The sequence below is a fragment of the Haplochromis burtoni genome, unplaced genomic scaffold, assembly GCF_018398535.1.
Source record: "Haplochromis burtoni strain Fernald_Lab_line unplaced genomic scaffold, NCSU_Asbu1 Contig_350, whole genome shotgun sequence".
In the NCBI taxonomy this organism is placed as follows: Eukaryota; Metazoa; Chordata; class Actinopteri; order Cichliformes; family Cichlidae; genus Haplochromis; species Haplochromis burtoni.
Genome location: NW_024582711.1, coordinates 4,978 through 26,460, shown reverse-complemented (window position 1 = coordinate 26,460; position 21,483 = coordinate 4,978). Strand labels below are relative to the sequence as shown.

At 41.1% G+C, this 21,483-nt stretch overlaps 2 protein-coding genes and 1 non-coding gene across 6 annotated transcripts in view; 2 read left to right on the top strand and 1 right to left on the bottom strand.

Moving 5' to 3' along the window:
* The window catches only part of polg (polymerase (DNA directed), gamma), a 20,360-nt gene extending 14,744 nt beyond the window's left edge, over positions 1-5,616 (top strand). For both annotated transcript variants that reach the window (XM_005942829.3, XM_005942830.2), the window contains exons 9-23: positions 553-676; positions 769-990; positions 1,121-1,238; positions 1,478-1,561; positions 1,665-1,778; positions 1,867-2,027; positions 2,102-2,155; positions 2,241-2,358; positions 2,454-2,589; positions 2,686-2,932; positions 3,867-3,989; positions 4,120-4,288; positions 4,473-4,681; positions 4,764-4,924; positions 5,479-5,616. In XM_005942829.3, the coding sequence (XP_005942891.1) occupies positions 553-676; positions 769-990; positions 1,121-1,238; positions 1,478-1,561; positions 1,665-1,778; positions 1,867-2,027; positions 2,102-2,155; positions 2,241-2,358; positions 2,454-2,589; positions 2,686-2,932; positions 3,867-3,989; positions 4,120-4,288; positions 4,473-4,681; positions 4,764-4,924; positions 5,479-5,543 (2,105 nt within the window). In that variant the 3' untranslated portion in view covers positions 5,544-5,616. The remainder of the gene's footprint in view (positions 1-552; positions 677-768; positions 991-1,120; positions 1,239-1,477; positions 1,562-1,664; positions 1,779-1,866; positions 2,028-2,101; positions 2,156-2,240; positions 2,359-2,453; positions 2,590-2,685; positions 2,933-3,866; positions 3,990-4,119; positions 4,289-4,472; positions 4,682-4,763; positions 4,925-5,478) is intronic.
* fanci (FA complementation group I) lies at positions 4,957-16,877 on the bottom strand. 3 transcript variants are annotated; one of them, XM_005942827.3, is made up of 37 exons: positions 16,517-16,877; positions 16,344-16,416; positions 16,057-16,187; positions 15,627-15,780; positions 15,479-15,536; positions 15,171-15,212; positions 14,907-15,030; positions 14,736-14,821; positions 14,476-14,608; positions 14,291-14,368; positions 14,037-14,173; positions 12,971-13,151; positions 12,789-12,876; positions 12,532-12,662; positions 12,380-12,450; positions 12,175-12,289; positions 11,932-12,054; positions 11,517-11,585; positions 11,334-11,435; positions 11,063-11,251; positions 10,799-10,920; positions 10,333-10,494; positions 9,938-10,117; positions 9,669-9,835; positions 9,509-9,579; positions 9,299-9,415; positions 9,170-9,221; positions 8,941-9,068; positions 7,319-7,384; positions 7,131-7,227; positions 6,833-7,017; positions 6,689-6,745; positions 6,551-6,610; positions 6,387-6,461; positions 6,170-6,265; positions 5,964-6,080; positions 4,957-5,721 (listed from the first exon to the last, which is right to left on the bottom strand). In XM_005942827.3, exons 1-37 carry the CDS (start codon positions 16,607-16,609, stop codon positions 5,659-5,661), a joined length of 3,993 nt encoding a protein of 1,330 aa, XP_005942889.1. In that variant the 5' UTR covers positions 16,610-16,877; the 3' UTR covers positions 4,957-5,658. The 3 variants fall into 3 exon arrangements, with proteins under 3 accessions (XP_005942889.1, XP_005942887.1, XP_005942888.1); XM_005942825.3 differs by having other exon boundaries at positions 4,957-6,080; XM_005942826.3 differs by having other exon boundaries at positions 4,957-6,080; positions 14,476-14,605.
* A 459-nt stretch (positions 16,878-17,336) lies between these two features.
* Positions 17,337-17,409, top strand: trnar-acg. Its single transcript has one exon. It is a non-coding gene; the product is annotated as a tRNA-Arg (tRNA).
* Positions 17,410-21,483: the final 4,074 nt, after the last annotated feature.

Below are 21,483 nucleotides of genomic sequence, written 5' to 3'. Positions count from 1 at the left end.
TCGGCGTAAATGTGCAGTCATATTCGTTGTGTTCCCACTAGTGCTGTCAGCGTTAATCTCGTTGAAATGACGTTAACGCCACAACACGGCAAATCTCCGTTAACGAGCTACCCCTGCGTGGGGATAGACGGCCAACATGTTAACGAGCTAACTGCGCTAACACACTAGTTCCCACCCATGTTATTGAGCATTGCGTGGCACATCCAACATACTGTTTTACTTTAGTCCATGACGCGCTTACCTTCAGGGTCATACGACACATGAAAACCAAAATAATTCCAAACGCTTGCCCTGCGCTCTGCGTTCGACTACTCCGCCTAGGCTACACTGTCGAGCGCAGATCCACTGAACGTTCAACACAGACAGCATCGTCAGAAGGAAAGTTGATAAAATAAATTACAAACTTTGTATTGTTCATACATATGCATACCGAACCGAAAGCACTGTATCGAACGGTTCAATATCGATACGAGTATCGTTGCACCCCTAATATCTACAGTGCACACAGACTATTAATAAAGTAACAGAGATAATTCAGTTGTGTTATATTAGACCCAGGTCCACCATCTGAAGAAGAGATGGAAGGCCCTCGCCCCAGCCGGCTAGCTGTTGAGAACCTAAAAGAAACAGTGAATCGACTTCCAAAGAGAAGGCAGCATCTACCTGCACATCCAGGGTAAGATCGCTCTCACACTCCACGGAGCCATTTCCAGTTCTGTTTCCCACTGATGGTGTAAGTCAGTTCTTTTTCCTCATTTTCTTCTTTAGGTGGTATCGTAAGCTGTGTGAGAAGATGTCTGACGACAGCTGGTCACCTGGAGCCAGTCTGATCAGCCTGCAAATGCGACTGACACCTAAACTGATGGGTTTGACTTGGGATGGTTTCCCCTTGCATTACACAGAGAAACACGGGTGGGGGTATCTGGTACCTGGACGCAGGGATAACCTTGATTCCCAGGAGGAAAACGCCGGGCCCGTGTGTCCCCACAGGTGAATCACATACTGCTCTCAAAGTAAAAACATGGCAGGGTGCTTTCACATCATGACCTCATCTTAGCAGGACGATCATTGATGGCTGGAGATTTTTATCAGTGTATTAAAGTTTTGTTGTTTTTCACAGAGCTATTGAAAGTGTGTACAAAGAGTACTGTGAGCAGCATAGCAAGGAGCGACCGGACTATCTGGACTCAATCCCTTCAGATGACCTCATGTTAACAGACAGCACGGTGTGGACAAAGGTACATAATATACCATCATGTTTGGAGAATTTTGCATAGAATATTGCAACATGCTTCAAACAGATACCACATGCACTACAGACTGTTGGAATTTGCAAAAATCTTTCATCAAATTTAGACCTTTTCTTCAGTATCAACAGTAATACATGTGATTGCGGTTGGAGTTGATTGATCGGGGCTACGTGCTCTGAACGGATAACACATCTACCTTAATAATGTTTTCTTATTGTCATGTATAGGTGGAGGAATTAAGTTCCCTGGAAAGCCAGATGGAGGAAAACGCCCTCAGAATGAGAAAAAGTGCAGAGAAGAACAAAAACAGGGTGAGTGCACAGGCTTGTAAGTTTAAATTACACCTATCGTGTCAGGTTTAGTGTTTCACTATGATTTGTTTATAACATACTTTGTATTCTTTACCAACAATAGTCTACAGATCCACATTATATGAAAGAGGGGAGTCATTGCCATTATCACCATGGAAACGGCCCCTACAATGATGTCGATATACCAGGTTGCTGGTTTTTCAAATTACCTCATAAGGTGAATTTATATTATTAATATATATCATAGGCACAGTGTTGTTCCACCAAGCTATTTTTACCTTGTGACCAATTATTTGTGTTTAAAGGATGGCAATCACAACAATGTCGGCAGTCCGTTCTCCAAGGACTTCCTGTCCAAGATGGAGGATGGCACTCTGAGAGCAGGAAGAGGTGGCACCAATGCAACACGAGCTCTGGAAATCAACAAAATGATGTCTTTCTGGAGGAATGCCCATAAACGTATAAGGTACTCCCATCAGAGTTAATCAAAGTAATTCAATAACAAATAAACTTTAGTAATGCTAAAAGGTCTTCTCGTAGTTCTCAGATGGTGCTGTGGCTCAGAAAAGTAGAGCTTCCCCGTTCTGTCAGCAGGTTTGTCTAATATTTTTAAAAAAAGAAAAGATTGATTGATTAGAGATAAAGTAATGAGGGTAATGAATGTAACATTTCCCCAAAGACACAAAGATTTTGATGAGGAGGGCCAGTATGGTGCCATATTACCTCAGGTCGTTACTGCTGGAACGGTAACACGTAGAGCTGTGGAGCCGACGTGGTTGACTGCCAGTAATGCACGGGTAAGAAGCAGAGCCGACACGCTAATCTGGATAAGTCTGAAAATACTGACCAGACACTAGAGCAATTCTGTATGGGCTTTATTCTGTGTCAACAGCGGGATCGGGTAGGCAGTGAGCTAAAGGCCATGGTGCAGGTACCACCTGGATATCACCTGATAGGAGCAGATGTAGATTCACAAGAGTTGTGGATTGCCGCAGTGCTTGGAGAGGCTCAATTTGCAGGCATGCACGGTATGACAGGTTTGGTTCTAAAGAAATCTACAGAAGGAGACTTTGTTATGTGTCTTCCTTTAATGACAATGCTGCATATGTCTCTCTGTGGTTTAGGTTGTACAGCATTTGGCTGGATGACCCTCCAGGGAAAAAAGAGTGAAGGCACTGACCTGCACAGCCGTACCGCTGATACTGTGGGCATCAGCCGAGAGCACGCAAAGGTGTTTAACTATGGACGCATATATGGCGCCGGGCAGCCCTTTGCTGAGAGGTTGCTCATGCAGTTCAACCACCGCCTCAGTCAGACAGAAGCTGCCAGTAAGGCCAGACAGATGTATGCCCTAACAAAAGGTATACGCAGGTAAGTTCAACGTAGGGGTGGGTTTTGATCATCAGTTTTCCGATTAAAATCGATTCTAGCTTGAATAACGCGATAACGATTCATTAAAATCCTGAATTGATTCTTAAATATAAATTTATTTTGTCCGAAACGCCAGAATCTCAGGTTAAACCTCACAAAATTTTGACAACCACCAAACAGCTAAAAACGCAAATGAGAGCAGGTACACGGATTCAGCATGAAGACCTAAACACAAAGTGCGGAACCGCCGACGGATAAGAATCAGTGAGATTTTGGCTTTCTCACCCGACTGCACGTACACGGACACGCCGTCATGCCGACAGCTCACAGATTCTGATGCGTCGGTGGGTCCGTGCATTGTGTTTACGTGGGGTTTTTTTGCGGTAGATTCTGGAGCTGTAGGCTTTGTCTCTCTCCAACCAAATTTGACTGAACCAGCAGCAAAAGAAGATCCAAACTACGCTTCACATAAACATCGTCATGAATTCCCTCTTATTTTTGCTGTTTTGCTTCCGCCACGGTAAAATGACACTTCGTGCACAGCTCTCTCTCTCTCTCAGTGCACTTCAAGAACAGTTTATCTAAAAATCTGTTTTCTGCATTATTCGCTTGCTTATTACGCACAAGTCTACCGTTATGTACAGCGCTGTCGGCCGCTGTTTTTTTTATTTTTTTTATTTAAATTTGACTTCAGACAAGAAAGCCTCATTTCTGCTGTTCAATACTGAAGACATTTAAACTTTTTAAAATTTTGCAAAGTTGCAAAACACTTAACTGTGTCTCTAATTAAACCTGCGTAACTTTGCTCTGCTTCACTTCAGCAGCATCAGGTAATGTTTATATGTTGATTAATGGTTTTCTTCTGTTTTTGTTCTACTGCACAATGCTTAAGGTGGTTATCTGCTATAAAAAGACAGGTGTTTGTATTTGTCAGATATCATTTGTCAGAGGACGGCGAGTGGCTGGTGAATGAACTGGGTATAGATGTGGAGCGGGAGGAAGATGGAAGCGTCTCCCTCCAAGAATTGCGGAGGATCACTAGAGTGGCTTCACAATCGTGAGAACGCAAAACACAAACATTCACAAGTGCCTGGCTTGCAATAACCCATTTACTGTCCCTGAATATCCTCCTCTCAGGTGCTCTCCTCTTTAATTTTGCTTTTTTTGTGCTCCTGACACCATCTCAGTTCTCGACGGAAAAGATGGGATATTGTTGGGAAGCGTCTGTGGGCTGGAGGTACTGAGTCGGACATGTTCAATAAGCTGGAGAGTATAGCCCATTCAAAGAACCCGGCCACTCCTGTTCTAGGCTGCAGGATCAGCAGAGCACTGGAGCCCAATGCGGTTAAAGATGAGGTGACTGACTAAAGCTGGCAACAGGAGTATAATATATATATATATATATAAATAATTTTAATCTGAGTATTTAAAGGGATATGATTTGTTTTGCCAATACAACAAACGACCAATGCATTACTCAAGAGGTCAGTCAGAGAGCTCTAAATGGCAAAATAAACTCTTCATTAATGTCTCCTTTCAGTTTATCACCAGCAGAGTGAACTGGGTGGTTCAGAGCTCTGCAGTGGACTACCTCCATCTGATGTTGGTGGTCATGAAGTGGCTCATTGAGGAGTATAACATTGATGGCCGCTTCTGCATCAGCATCCATGATGAGGTGCGGTACCTGGTACGCAGTGAAGACTGTTACCGAGCAGCTCTGGCACTTCAAATCACAAACCTCCTTACAAGGTGTGCTCTTAGCTGACCGTATATTCTCACTGACAAACTGTGTGCTCTATAATGGATGGTTACTGTGTTTCTCTTCCTGCAGGAGTATGTTTGCTCATGCTTTAGGCATGCAGGACCTTCCCCAGTCTGTAGCCTTCTTCAGTGCAGTTGACATTGATCAGTGTTTGAGGAAGGAGGTCAACATGGACTGTGTGACTCCCTCTAACCCCACAGGTGTGGAACGAAAGTATGGTCTACCGCCTGGTGAGTTCTGCACACCATCACCAGCCTTCTTCCAACATTAAGAGTAGTATATTTATTATACAAATGTTTCTTATACAAAGTGCACAGGAAAGACAGGACAGCTTGTCTCATTACAAAATCTAAATGTAACAAATTCAGATGCAAGAACATGCAATTTAGCTCTAGCACTTAAAGCTACAAAAATGCTCGTGTACAGAGCAATTTGTTTTAAAACAACACCTTACAAAAGCTGGACTAAACATCTCTTTAAAATACAATAATGTATATGGAAAGTAATTCAATCCACCTCTTAGCATGACCACACAGTATTCAGTTAGTCTTCAAGAATTTTAAGCAAATCAACAGCACAGCTTGTTTATCACGAGATTTCCTTAAAGGAAGTAAATCAAATAAGTTTCAAATTTCTAAATAAGCCAAATTAGAAATGACTATTTTAATGTAATCAAGACAAAGACAGATATAAACTGTGGTTGGAAATGCAAGAAGGCTTTTTGATAAAGTGAACTTGAGGAACACAATCAGAATACTAAATAATGTGTGCAAACTTTCCACAGGTGAGGCCTTGGACATCTACCAAATCATCGACATCACTAAAGGCTCTCTAAACAAAGGGAGATAGCTCTTTGTGGACCAGACAGCTTTTATTCCAAACATACAACTGCCAGGACTCCATTCACCCGCTGCTGCAGTCTGGACGAGTGTGCGTGTGTGTAGCAGTGGTGCCCAGTATGACCTCACTGTTTCCTCTTCTTCTGTTTGGGTTCTTGTGTCTCGGTGGTGTCCTGTGACTCTGTGGTCTGAGAGCAATGGAAGAACAAAGACAAACAAACAAACAAAGAGAGGGTGTTGAAGGGAAAAATGATCTACTTTTAGCTCAGAGCATTCAAAGCATCAAGCTACATGCACATTTCAACCGTGGGAACAGTGTGGATATGGAGTCAGTTTTATGGACTCGTATAATAAAGTAAAAGTGGAAAGAAGAGGCTGTTGTGTATGTTGAACAGTATTGAAGCTCCTGTGGAGCTGAGCTAGCGCTTACCACCTGACTGTCATCCTGTTCCTGCACATCCTGTTCCTGCAGGGCTGCATCCAGAGTAGCGGCATTGATGCGGAAATCTCTCGAAGTGCTCAGCTTCATATACTGCATCAAGTTTACCTGGAAAAACATGCAGATAGATTTTACAGTGTTCAGAGGCCTGCAGAGTTTTAAAAAAATGTATATATTTTTTCAATATTTACACAAACCTTTGATTTCTTTGAGAGTGTGATGAGATACTTCTCATACTGCTCAATGCTGAAGATCAGGTTGGGGATAGCCTTAGTCTCACGCAAAAGTTTTGCCTTCCAAGAGGAAAAACATAACAGACTTGTTTATATTTCTTTGTATGCATATATTTCATTATTCTAAAAACAAAATTTGTATTGTTCAGTCCTCATTCATTAAATTTACAAGAGGCCTTACAGAAGCACCGGTGTTCACGTCATTCCTTCTCTTTTTCTTTTTGTCATCTGCACCTCCACCACTGATGTCTCCACTCTAAGAGGAATAAAAAGCATCTTGTGTCATTTCTGTAACAACAAAACATTAATGCAACGGAGCTGGACAAACTGAACCATGCCTAATACCTGAGCATATGTGATAAAAGAATAGCACTGTGGTGTTAGGTGGGAGCCAGATAGTTTGACCTGCAAATATGAAAGAGTTAGTATGACGTTAGATCTATACAGGAAAATTTGAGCTAGGTGACAGTAGCTTGGACTCACCAGCTTCTCAAAGCGAGCTGGCAGCGACCCGTGCTGGCTGGCACACACCTGGATATACTAAAGTAAAATGAAGAAAATGTAATGTTACACTCTGCAAGCTGCCCTGACATTTTCACTCAGAACATCAAGTTGACAAATACACACATATTTGACCAGCGTGGTGAGGATGGTATACGTGCGGGTCAGTTCTCTTAACAGTGTAACGGTGCAGGTGCCCAGCAGCAAGGCCGTCTGGACCAGCTCACTTAGCGCTGTTAAGAGAGTCCCAAGCTGCAGCGTCACTGCTTTCTCAACTGGGTCCTGCCGACCTGCAGTCTGTGTGGCTTCACCTACACATTTATGAAAAACAGCATCACTTGCATTTTAGCCCCACTTGCTGACAAATGCATCTCTTCCTCCTCAGCATTAATCAGAGTGAGCATCAGTGTGAAAGGCTTCTTACCACAGCCCAATTTGTCAGAAGCTGTCTGACTTTTCTTCCTGGCAATAAGCCAGTCCACTTCATCAAGCACTCTGTCAACCTGAGACAGGACCAGCAGCTGGGACAAGACATTAACATGAAGAAGAAGGTGAGCAGGATAAGCAAAGGCATAACTCTCACAGCCAGTCAGTCAGAAAACCAACACTTACTGCTGCTGTTGAAGCAGTTTTCATGTTGACAATGGCAAAATTGGACTGCTTTTCCACCTCCACATCCTGAGACAGGAAAACAAATAAAAGACATCAGTTCACAAATGCACTTTAATGTGGGTGTATGAAGGTAACAGTCATCAGTGTACTGTGGGAAAGAAACTTGGATTTAAAATAGTCTTGCTTAACTTGTTTGATCATTAAATTCTTTCATATGAACTTGAGTGACATTTCATTCTTAATCCATAATGTTTCAAATGATGTTGGCCCAGCTTTGCAGCTATAACAGCTTCACCTCATCTGAGAAGGCTTTCAGAAGGTTTGGGAGTATGTTTATAAGAATTTTGAGCATTCTTCCAGAAGTGGATTTGTGAGGTCAGACACTGATGTTGAACAAGAAGGCCTGCTCGCCATCTCTGCTGAAATTCATTCAAAAGATGTTATCTTGGGTTTAGGTCAGGATTCTGAAGGCCAGTCAGATTCTCACCAAACTGGCTCATCCATGCCTTTATGGACAGGTATGGAGTCATGCTGGAACAGAAAGGGGCCAGCCCCAAAATGTTCCCAAAAAGTTCAGAGGATGAAATTGTCTAAAATGTCTTGGCACGCACCATACCACCGCCAAACCCAGACTCGTCTGATGGATTGCCAGACGGAGAAGCCTGATTTGTCAATCCAGTGAACACGTCACCACTGCTCTAGATTCCAGTGGTGACGTGCTTTACACCAGCAGTCCCCAACCTTTTTTGCGCCACGGACCGGTTTATGCCCGACAATATTTTCATAGACTGGCCTTTAAGGTGTCGCGGATAAATACAACAAAATAAAACTAGTACCGGTACCGAAAAAAAGAAAATTTATTCATAACACACGTGAAAAGACCCAGGAAAACCGAGTAAACGATAAAAACGATAACAAAATAACGCTGAAAACACTTCACACCTGAGCCTCAACTCTCGCGGCCCGGTACCAAATGACTCACGGACCGGTACCGGTCCGAGGCCCGGGGGTTGGGGACCGCTGCTTTACACCACTACATATGATGCTTTGCATTGCACTTGGTGATGTAAGGCTTGGATGCAGCTGTTTGGTCACTGAAACCCATTCCATGAAGCGCTCTACAAATCTTCCAGAGCTTATCTGAAGTTTGGAGGTCCGTAGTGATCAACGTTGAGAAAGTTGCCGACCTCTGCGCACTATGTGCCTCATTATCCGCTGACGCTGCTCTATGATTTTACGTGGCCAACTACTTCCCAATCCCAGTCATTTTTTGATAAAACACCAGTAACAGTTCACAATTGAATATATGCTGGCAAGGAGATTTCACAGCTGGACTTGTTGCACGGGTGGCTCCTGAGAGCAACCCTTTCTCTCACAAATGTTTGTAGAAGCAGTCTGCATGTCTAGGTGCTGGATTTCATACACCTGTGGGCATGGAAGTGATTGGAACACCTGAATTCAATGATCTGGATGAGTGAATGAATACTTTTGGCAATATAGTCTGTCGATCAACTCTAGCTGTGTGCAGTTTTATATAATTAAATGAGTTACAGTAATAACAGTATCAGTATAGTTTAATGCCAAATTGTGCTCTGAACACTGCAAAGAAAAATTGTTCGTACCTGATCAATATCTCCCAGTTCGCTGTGGATGTCTTGGCAGAGCTCCAGCAGTAGGCCTACAGGACTCTTATAAAGAACATGAAGGTTGAAGAGGAGAGAGAGCAGCCCCTTACAGAAGGCAGAATCCTCTAAAGGGAGAGAAAACCCCCACACACATACACACACATCAGGAAATGGCACCTAATATGCACCTAATATAGACACAGAGGTTAAGTAAACTATAACTTACCAAAACTGGTCTCTTTGCAGATTTTCACAGTCCACGTGATCATCTGAACAAACTGTTAATTAGATAATAGTGAATTAGAACAGGAGTATGTTAATTTGTTCGGTGGAGTGCATTTAAAAATAAATCTACCTGCTGGGAGGAGGGCTTTAGCTGGCGCGAGAGTACGCTTAGGATGCTGATCAGAAGCTGAGCCTCTTTGCTGTTAAAGTCTTCCTCACCTCCACTTAACTGTGTGAACAGCGCCCTCTGTTGACGGGCAAAGAAAACTGGATTTTAGCAAACATGTCATACTTAATAAACACAGTTTTCTTGTATTATTTAGTGTTAAATCAGAAGCACCTGAAACTGTCGGATGTAAAAGTAGTTCATCTCTACAACATCGCCTTCGTCATCTTGCTCTGTGCCATTTTCTGCATCATTTCAAAGAAACACATAATGATTAATTCCTGTATATTTTTTGTTGCTACAAAATGTACTGCTTTTTCACTGCTTGTCCAACCCATGGTAGAGAGCAGCTGGGCCATCTTGTCTGGGTAGCGTTGTTGGCAGGTTGTGAAGATCCTGAGCAAACCCTCCAGACACAGCTGAGACAAACTGGAGCGTTTCTCCTTCTTTCCCCCCTCCTCAACCACGCTGGGGATGTTCGTGTAACGCCACATCAGAACACTATAAAGAGACATAGACAGAGATCGTTTATTCTCATTTTTGGTCCTATAAGTATTATAATAAACAAATCATGTGCTGTCATTTAGCCCAAGAGATTTCTACCTGGTCATGTCACAGAGGAAGCGGAAAGTCTTGTCTGCGTTTTGTCCATCTGGGCCGTCTGTGTGTCCCGTTTCATCCAGCTGCTGGATCTTCTGCACAACCACGCTCAGTATATAACGCACAAACTCTCCATTTGAACGAAGTACTGAGAGAGCCTCCTCTCTGCTCTGAGTGTTATCCCTGCAAAAGAAGATTTGTTCTGATTTACCATTTCGAATTCTTATCCATGGAATTTGACTTTCCAAGTTTGCATAGTATTTCTAATTAACATTTTAATGAATAGATTTAAACAATCAGAGTGCCTACAATCAGCTGCAAACTATAAATAACTGATTTTATTAAATTCCACAGATCTAGTAGTAGTCCATGTAAGCAACGCTAAAGAAACCATTTACCTGAAGAGCACAGTGATTGATGTTGATATGATGCCCATTGAGAATAAACTGCGGGGGGTCTTGTGTGAGGGCACCCGACCCTTTCCAGACTTCTCCTTCAGGATCTCAGACAGCTTGTGGTAACGGCTGAACAGCTCGATGATCTCCTCAAAACACCTTTTACTGCAAGAAACGGGGGAAGATACAATGGTAAATTATAAAAAGAAATCCTCGCTGCATAATATGGCATATGTTTTGTATGATGCATAATTAAATTAGGATGATTAACTTTGTTAAACTTTTATTTTGGTAAAAATCCAAGTATTTTTGTGTTACTTCAATGAAATCAGCTATAGGGGGAGTGCTGGCTCTGTGTATCAGTCAGTAAACGTAGTGACCTGAACAGTTGCTGTGGGTTTATAAATTCAACTGTGTAACACAACAACACTTTCTCAAAATGCACAATTCAAAAACAGGTGCTTGTTACCTGTAGTTGGCTTTGATAAAGTTGTACTCCATGAGGACCTCATACACTCCCATCACCAGCACAGCATAGATATTATTCTTCACTCCAACACTGGATCCCATTGAAAACTCAGCCGACTTGTCCTGATCAGTATACACACATTATAAGACTTAGCAATATTGGAACAGACCAAGGTTCAGAGCCAACGTAAAAGCAAGGAAGAGCAGAATAATCTGAAATCTGCTAAGGACAAAGAAGCTGCTTGCTCTTGATCTCAAGACATACCAGTTCAAAGTCTTCTAGCTCGCACTTGATCATGCGTCTTGTCATACTCTCTAGAATAGCATGTAGGTCCGACCGGTATCCTTCCTCCTCTTCCTCATCACCATCACTGTCATCGCCATTGGGGTTGGCTGACTGGCGTGTGTTTTGCAGCCACATCAAGCAATGTACAGTACAGCTCAGCAGATGGGCCTGAAACATAACACTATTTATAGCTCGCATATCAGTCGAAATAAAACAACTTGCAAATATGGTACAGTGCACACAAGAGTACCAGAGGCTCCTGGAGGTAGACTTGGTCTCCGTGAGCAGTGATGCATGGTTCCAGTTTCACTGGGGGCAGGAGGTCTTGTTCAGGCTCGTAGTACCGCTTCAGCTAAGGACAAGCAAGCTTCTGATACATCATCAAGTCCATTATAACTAAGACAGCATGCAGTTAACTCATACATATACATACCTGTGACAAAAGGGTCTGCATGATGGAGCTTGCAAGTTGCGAGTTACGACGAAGAACATCAAAAAAACCCTTAAAAACCACAAGAATTTTCTTTTTCAGTATGAAAGTAACATTTTTACAGCTAAACCGTATCTATACACATAAATAACAAAAGAGTAGAGGTTAACTCCAACAATCTGTCTCCATCTTACCCCATCTCTAGCATCCACCTCTTTCACACCGTCCCGCTTCATGTCCTCCTTCACTACATCTATGAAACTTCTCTGTAGTATTTCTCTTTTCTTATGCCTGCCAGCTTCATATTCAACACCCTTTGTAAAAATGTATCCACTAACTATCCCAGGTTCACGTCTCTAGCCCTTTCTTCACACTGATAAACATAATAAGACATGACATTAAAAAAAATGCTTCTGACCTCATAGAGCATGAGGCGCACATCAGCCTGCTGGCTGAGGCAGCGACGCAGACTGCTGAGGATCTCCAAGCAGAATGCTTCATTGGCAGCTGAGTTGTATCGCGAGTGAACATCCACTTGGATCTATGAATTGTGACAGAAAGACAAACCAAAAAATTAGACAGTTCCACACCTGCAGAGTGTTTCTAGCACACTTTCTAGAAGCAAGTATGTAAAGTATACAGAGTTTTACTGCAACTGTACCTGGCTGGAGGAGATTGCCTGGCTACACTGACTCGAGGCCAAGCTGCCCAACACTTTGAAGTTCTTCAGAAGCAACAAGAAGCCTGTAACTGCAGACTTCCGACCATCCAGTTGGCTAGTAGAATCAAGTAAGGGGGTTGGTTAGTATAAGCCACCCTTCTTTAATTGCACTTTAAAGCTGTGTTAAGAATAAAGTAGCACAAACCTGGAAAACATGGCCTTCCGAAGAACTAAAATTAAAGCATCTTTTAAGGACATGCTGACCTTGAGCAGGGGCTGAAGATTAAACAGAAACCAACGATTACACAATAGAAACCTCTAGAGCATTTATGTGTATCTGTTGGCCTGTTTAGGTACCTGGACAGCTTTGAGTAGACCTTGAACGGTGGCCAAAGGCAGGTATGACAAGTGGTCAAACGTCTCTGTCACCTTAGAGGATGACTCCAGAAGGATCATTGGGGCAGAGACCACAATATCAGAGAAAAGGTCTGAAGAAGAAAAAAAAAAACATTAAAACACAAGAATAAAAAAAACCTGTCAAAACATAGTCTATAAAGTCAAAAAATGCTGCTGTGCATCTATAACTTAACCCTGCTGTCTAGAGGTTGTGTTACCTAAGAAATGACTGACAGGTGAGGCTGTCTTTGTGACTAGTCGATTTAAGACCTGCTCCAATATCTCTCCCCTGATAGGCTCATGCATCTGTTAAAGACATAAAATACACAATATTTGCATGACATTGAAAATCCTTTATTTACAATACTTCATAGCATAAAATTTTAACAAAGAATGTTACCTTAAAGCCCTGGAGTAGCACCTGTCCTCCTAGCTTACACGCTTGTTGAGTTGGTGTTCGGGCTACAGCTAGAGAGCCTTCTGTGGTCTTGCCAAATGGTCCAGGTTTGGGTCCAAATGCATCCATCAGGAAGAAGCCCAGCTGCACTAGCCCTTGGGTAACATGATCCCATCCGAACACACTATACGGATGGAAACGTAGACCTCATGTGAGAGGTTAAAATATAAATACTGTTTGTGTTGTACCATGTCATTTATTTTTATTGAGGGTGTAGCGGGGTGTGGTCTGCGGGGCCGCTGCAGGGGAAGCGGATAAACTTGAGGGGCATCCGCAATCACACCTCGTCGGCATAAAGAGTCTGTACTGGGTCCTGTCAGTTGTTGTTGTTGGTATGTGTTAGGCTGTGAGCTGCAGCTGACTGTGTGTGTGTGTGTGTGTGTGTGTGTGTGTGTGTGTGTGTGTGTGTGTGTGTGTGTGTGTGTGTGTGTGTGTGTACAGCAACCGCGAGAAAAGTGGTGAAAAAAGTATGCTGAACAGCATGTACATGTCACCGTGTGCTTGCTACAGTGCCTTTATCCGGGGAGCCTGAACAGCCTCCTCCACTCGCATGCCGTCGGGGAATGCTGGTGGGGGTCGCGGCGGTGTCAGCCAGGACCAGATCCAAGATTCTCAATCACCTGCACCCCACGCTCGATCCGGTCCTGGAGTTCTTCCTGTTGGCGGCGTGACACTGCCGCCTGCTCTCGCTGTGTGGCTGTCAGCTCTGGTCCTGGGTCTGCCGTGGCCCCCCTCCTGGGTTTTGGCAGGCTGTGAGCTCCGCAGCTCACAGCCTGACACATACCAACAACAACTGACAGCACCCAGAACAAACTCTTTATGTTGGAGAGAGGTGATTGCAGATGCCGCTCAGGTGCGTCCCCCTCCCCTGCATCGGCACCACAGACCACGAGCTGCCACAGAGGGGCATTACCTTATTTTGAAAGAAATCATGGAAAAAGAAACACATCAAGTTTTTCTGTTGAAGGTATCAAATAGAATACATAAATCAACATTTTGCTCTTCTTACCTGTTCTGGACTGTATCCAGTATCATCTGAGCCACACTGCAGTGCCCGGGTAGGAGGTCCTGTAGTAACTTTGACCCCTGTTGTAGCTGCTCGTCCTTGAAGCTCTTGATGATGGCCCCTTTCAAAAGTTCAAATACCTTCCAAAAAAATCATCATCATCAAAAATGAAATGATTAACACAAATGAATAGGAAAGATAACATGAATTAAGACTCTACTGAGTACGGGAAGTAGTGTGTAGTGTAGATTTCTAACCTGCTCTTCATAACGCTGGATACGTGCCACTGAGAGCAACAGGGCAACACTGAAAGGACACAAGTCTGCATACGATGTCTGCCAAAATGAAAATCAATATCTATGACACAGACTATCCATACAAATATAACAAACAATTCTCAAACTATTAAAACAACGAACAGATGAGCGATATTATACATAACCTTAAAGCCTTTAAGAAATTCCCTTGCAAGCTCATGGTCTAGTCTTATAGCAAAGACTATGTGGAGGATAGCAGTGCCCTCTACATGCCTTAGCTGGTCCTGTGGAATAGACTGAACCTCTAGATCCAGGCTGCTGAGAAGCGGATTTACAAGTTAAAAAAAACAAACAAACAAAAAACAGACAGTGAGTAAATGGAAAGTTTACAGAAAGATGTATTGTGACTATAGTAAATCCCACTTGCAGTATATGAAACACTCACTCTCCATGTTTCTGCTCCTCTTCTTGGCGAGTGTCCTGCTCCTTAAAATAACCTACGATTCCATCCAGGACTTGTTTCTTACAACCCTAACAGACAAAGAACAAGACCGGCATTTAGATGACTAACACAAACAAAAACATAATGTGTTGTTGAAGACACACTGTCACACACCTTTGCAGACAAAAGCAGCAGCTGATAAACCAGCGGCGGGATCTCCTGCAGATCTAGTTTGTTGAACATCCTCAATACTTTCTCCACCACAAACTGCAACTCCTCTGATGACAAAGGCACATCCCTAAAATGAGGCAGACACAGTAAAACATTTTAAAAGGAATTAAAAAAATGTAAAATACACCAATATTGAAATAAATTCTATTATGATGGAAACAGAAATATGTTAAAGCATGCAATGAACTTAAAATAACAAAGTCCTACCTAAACATGGTTGTCAAGTGGATGACACACTGTGGATCCCATCTGCATGAAAAAGACCATGTAATGTAAATAAAAATATTTTTCAGTCATCTGCAAATCATTTAATCTCTACATCACAAACTGGTAATTGGACTAAAACAGCACAAAAGACGTTGGCACTGAGGTATTTCATCATGATCCCTTTCATTACATGACCATGTAATTTCTAATAAATTAGGCATGAAGGCATCTAAATAATAAAATACTACCAAAATACTACAATATATATTAGCATATCACTATATATATCAAATGCGACATGTCCTCACCTGCTCGAGCAGAGGCTGTTAATCAGCTGCTTCTTATACTCCTCACCACTGAGTTCCCCTAAAGTTATAATAAAAAATTGTGTTTTAGACCTTATAGATTGTGACATATGTGATATTAGGTTAGACAACAATGTTGATCACAAAGTACCTTTGCCATAAGACAAGGCTTCACATGCTGCAAGTGCAGTAAGAACTGTAGGAAACAGTTCCAGAGATTTACCACTGCTCATTTTCCCCACTTTGATGGCATCAACAAAAAGAGACCCCAGTGTTGCAAGAGATGGCCCGGATAGTGTATGAGTCTGTGTATTAGATTAAAACAATCATTCTCATTCATATGAAAAAAAGAAAGTGTCACAATATATTTCTACTTATCTAATTCAAGTAGTTATAAATGATAAGGATTGCAAGTCAGATCAGGAGAAAAAAAAAACCTGTTACAAGCACAAAAATCAAGTAGACCCAAAAGCGTAGTTCCAAAACACACTTATTTGATTTAATCAACCAGTTACATGAAATCAACATATTTGGATATAGCGTACATCAAATCTATAATAACTTCTGTATAACATAAATACCTCCAGCATAAGCAACCCAATGATATCTGCTGCCACCTCAGTCTGAAGATCCCCAGACTCACACAGAGGGATGCAGTGCTGATAAAGGAGAAGTCTACGATTTGCCCCAGCAGTGGAGCTGGGTGGAGAACCTAAACAACAAGCACAAACTATACATTTATTACATACCTTATCATCGAGCAGAAGTTATGCATATATGTTAAATGATTCTGACATGGTGTATGAGTGAATTATATTACCTTAGCTATCTTGCGATGTTTCACTTACAAGAATGAATGTGTACAAACCTTTAAATATGCCTTTTATTATGGTCCCAACCTTCTTGCCCTTCAGTGCACTATTGGTAATCGTGTTGATGAGCTAAACATTGTGTGATAGATAGTAAGAGTATTTTATAGGTAAAACAGACATGACTTTGGAATTTCCAAATGTGTCGCCCTTAGTTTGTAAAATAACTTACCTGGTCATCGGTCAGGGTTGAAAGGTATTTCTGTAGTTCGGGGATATTTTCTTCATCTGACAGTGAGACAATTTTATCCATTTCTGCTTTCATTGTCCACCCACAGATTGACACAAGTGGCTAGCAACTGTAGAATAAGATAGAAGTCTATCTCGTAAATCTCAGTAAGTTTATGAACGTTATTATTTTTATTTTACTTCTACTTATCGATTATCTAGTTGCATTTAATCCTGGGCATCCTGTTTAAATTAGTTGAAGGTAAATTACTCCGTAATATTATAACTTTATGGCTGTTGTGTTTCTAAAAAGTTTCAAGCGAACTTCCCGCCAGACGACACTTCCTGTTTTGCTTTGTGGTTGCCATGTTCAACTCAGACACCCTCAATCACGTTATAATCCAGGTCACATTCCCCTGTACGGCAAAATGCGTATAATGTAAAAAAATAGTTTTCCAGTAACTTGGAATCATATGCTAGCATAACACAATTTCCATATAGTTTCATATCTGAACGGAAGGAGTAGTTTGATCAAACTTACATTTGGCGGAAAACAGTCATCACTTCAGCCGTGGCAACCACGTTTGCAACCACGAGGTTTATAAATGGGTTACTTGTCGGTAAATATTTGGACATACGCTTACTGTTTATGCATTCCAGTTAAATATCATGTATCGTTGTTTTGGTTAATGTCTTACACGTAATGTTTGGTTTCTGGAAATAAATCTCGCTAGGATCTTCTAACTTTAGGTCAGGAATAACCAACGCGGGCTTTTTCTTAGTGTTTCTTGAAATAGTGACGCGATAATGATTCATACCAGATCGGGCCAGTGGCGCAATGGATAACGCGTCTGACTACGGATCAGAAGATTCTAGGTTCGACTCCTGGCTGGCTCGTGAAATCTTTTTCGGTTTTGTGAAATTAAACTTTTGCTCCCCTGTTTGCTAAATGTGTTACTAGTTTAGTGGCTGCATTGAAGTAGCGAATGCCATTGATTCAAACATCTAAAACCATGTATAATGTATAATTATACATATATGAAAATTATAAGACCATGTATTGTCCACAAAGGTATTTTTGCGTAAAAACTATATAATTGGGATACTTTAAAACCGGATAATATGTATAGATTATTATTTTGTATTGAACACCATATTTTCAACCTGTTTCATTTTCTGAGGCGCGAGGAGCCCGATGTTAAAATGTCCACCTTTAGAGTTTAAACAAACATGTTTGGGTTTTTTTTAAAGTAACACAGTTGTTTTTATTGTATTAATGCCGAATTATTAATTGTGTCACTTTTGGCTACTCTAATAAGGTAGGTTCTCTGTAGCAGTCTTGATATATAATGAATAAATAAAAAGTTGGGTCACAGCATGCAAGAAACACTATCTGTCTCTATGTGACAGATAAAAGGAGAAAGCCTCATATGATGAAGCACTCTTTCTGTCTCTTGGCTCTTTGCTCACATTTCTGAGAATCTATGTGGTGTTGTGTCGAGTGGACCATGAAGTTCTATGCAAAGCAGACTTTCTCTTTTCTGATATCAGTTTTATTCCTCTGTGTTATTGCAGATCTTCAGGGTAAGTAGGAGAAAACCTTTTTTTAGGAAAATGACCGCTGTGACAACACTTAAATGATGTCTAATTTACGCCTTTGTATTTGTTTATTCTACATATAGTGCATGTTTTTCATTGTTTGTTTGTTTGTTTAAAAAAGATCTGTTTAATTCTAGCACTAGTAATAAATCATCACTCAGTGGTATTATGACAATAATATGCATAATACCGCAAATAAGAATGAGAACAATGTCTCTCTTTGAAAAAGATCCTAACAACATTATTTATTTAAATCAAAAGATATCAAACAATCATCACTCAGTGGTTTTATGACAATGACAGTCATAATAAACTGACCATTAAATATCACATGTACTTAATGTTATTCAGATTGTAGCTATATTTTCTGTTTAGATATGTAGCTCAAAGAGGAATGAACAAAAAGTTGTGAGTTTTTTGTACCTATTCTCATTTTGAGGGGTTTAGGTGATATCTTTTCCATTGTAGCCTATTTATTGTTTAAAGATAAAAAATAGCAAAGAATCAAGCAGGGTGTACCCATGGGAGAGGATGGAAGATAAACTCTTTTAGTAAGACACGGTACAAGTGTTGCAGAGATTATAGGGACATTTACTGTAAAAAAAAAAAAAAAGGCAGAGAAGTGGAATTTTTCCCCAGTAATAAATTATGTATTAAGTATGACACTTCAGATTAGATTTTTTAAACCAATTTAAGCCAAAAAAAAGGTGCTGAAATTCTAATCAGAGTGTGTGTCTGTAATCTGAGCAGCACAGCACCCTGACGGGTGAAAGAACACGTTTCCTATTGCATGCCATTCTGAACATGAATAAAGCTTTGAAGCAGCGGTTTGCCACTTTCCCTTAATACTGAATTTATTTAAATAACACAGGTCAACATGTCATAATCATCACAGGTATTTTTATTTGGGATCTGTAGTTCTTTTCATGCTGATTTCAAATTTGGGTTTACTTTTTTGTCCAGTTATTTCAGTACCTTGCTCAAATATTTCCGCACCGCAAAAATGAAGGTGCATCAGCACAAAGACTGACAGACTCAAGAATAGTTTCTTCTCAAAAGCCACACTCAAGGTCACCTGGTCCAGCCCTAACTATATTCTTTAGCAAAAAGGAAAGTTTTAAGCCTAATCTTAAAAGTAGAGATAGTGTCTGTCTCCCGAATCCAAACTGGAAGCTGGTTCCACAGAAGAGGGGCCTGAAAACTGAAGGCTCTCCCTCCCATTCTACTTTTAAATACTCTAGGAACAACAAGTAGGCCTGCAGAGCGAGAGCAAAGTGCTCTAATAGGGTGATATGGTACTACAAGGTCATTAAGATAAGATGGGGCCTGATTATTTAAGACCTTGTATGTGAGGAGCAGGATTTTGAATTCAATTCTGGATTTAACAGGAAGCCAATGAAGGGAAGCCAAAACAGGAGAAATTGCTCTCTCTTTCTAGTCCCTGTCAGGACTCTTGCTGCAGCATTTTGGATTAGCTGAAGGCTTTTCAGTGAGTTTTTGGACATCCTGATAATAATGAATTACAGTAGTCCAGCCTGGAAGTAATAAATGCATGAACTAGTTTTTCAGCGTCACTCTCTGAAATGAGATATTCTAATTTTACTAAAGTAGCTGTAGATAATATTACATCTGTGGGATGATTATTGGTAATTTTTTCTCTAATGATAAAAATTTTATTTGTGAAGAAGTTCATGAAGTCATTACTAGTTAACGTTAAAGGGATGGTTGGCTCAAAAGAGCTCTGACTTTTTGTCAGCCTGGCTACAGTGCTGAAGAGAAACCTGGGGTTGTTCTTATTTTCTTCAATCAGTGATGAATAGTAAGATGTTCTGGCTTTGCGGAGGGCTTTCTTATAAAGCAGACAAACTATTTCTCCAGGCTAAATGATGATCCTCTAGATTTGTGACACGCCATTTCCTCTCCAGATTACGAGTATCTGCTTTAGGCTACGTGTTTGAGAATTATACCACGGAGTCAGGTACTTCTGATTTGAGGCCTTAGTTTTCACAGGAGCTACAGTATCCAGAGTCGTACGTAGTGAGGAGGTAAAATTATTAACAAGATATGACTCATGACTCCTTCTATGACTGCTATAAGGCCACTGATACTCTAAGAATGCACACACTTCAATGTTAGACTTTTTCTACGGTCTGTATATCATATCATCTTGTCATAAGTCTTTAATATTGGAGGCATTACAGCAACCGCTCACTTTTCCTCATGTTGTGAGGAAAAGGCTCCGATCAAACTGAGGCATGATGGTGATCATGTGTTAGGGTTGGGTCTGGTATAAAAGGTCATCTGCTTTAAAGACATAAATAAAAGTGTCTTATAAAAAGATGTTTCAGTCAAAAAAATGCATTTTGATCTATCAGCACTGGAGATGAGCACATTTCAGGGAACTTTGGCCTCCTGGACCAGGTTGAAGCTCTCAAGTGGATCCAGCAGCACATTCACAGCTTTGGAGGAGACCCAGGATTAGTTACCATATTTGGAGAGTCTGCTGGTGGAGTGAGCGTGTCTCTTCTGGTAAGAATCTACAGTTAGAGGAACTTTATATAAACCTTTTCACTCTAGAACAAAAAGTAATATGTGATGTGTTACTTGAATCACCAGCTCCTGTCACCACTGTCTGATGGGCTGTTTCATCGTGCCATTGCTGAGAGTGGCACAGCTGCTGTCGATACAGTTGTGGCAGATAATCCTCTACCAATGGCGCAGGTTAATTATCAATATTCTTCCTTTTTAGAGTGTGTTAAAAACATTTTTGTTGCAGAATAAGGTAACTCTGGGAATGGATTTGTTTTGACAAATATTTGACATTTCTATTTTATATCTGACCTCGGGCAGTTGCAAATGCATCTGGCTGCAGCCTTGAAAGCACAAAGAAGATCAGTGACTGCATGAGAAACCATGATATTGATACTATGATGGGTTTTACACAGGTGAGGTAATGGGTGCAAACATGATAGAGAATGCTGAATATGATTATTATGTCTTCTACAATATTTCTTTGAAGCTTTCCATTTCTCCCTCAGCTCTGTTCATGCTATCACATCTTTCACTTTTGTACATTTTACTCTCTTAGGGATCCAAATTTGAGATTTCAAGTAAATGTTGATGGACATTTCCTGACTAAACCTGTGGATGAGCTGTTTCGTAAACATGAACTCCATGCTGTTCCATTCATGACTGGTGTCAATAATGATGAAGGTGGATGGATGCTTGCATCAGTAAGTGTTGTAGAAGCCTGTGAATAAAGAGCCCAGTGGTCACAAACAGAACTTATGCCAGCAATTGTGAAACTTTAATAGTGGCTTTGTATTTTTTTTAATTTTTTGCTCCCCAAAACTGGACAGAAGGACTAGATCG

Coding starts and splice junctions, on each gene's coding strand:
- fanci (XM_005942825.3), bottom strand. CDS start 16,609: ATGAAAGCAGAAATGGATAAAATTGTCTCACTGTCAGATGAAGAAAAT. Junction 14,369..14,475: donor AATTTCTTAAAGGCTTTAAG/GTTATGTATAAT, acceptor TCATTTTGGCAG/ACATCGTATGCAGACTTGTG. Junction 11,586..11,931: donor TGCGCCTCATGCTCTATGAG/GTCAGAAGCATT, acceptor GTGGTTTTTAAG/GGTTTTTTTGATGTTCTTCG.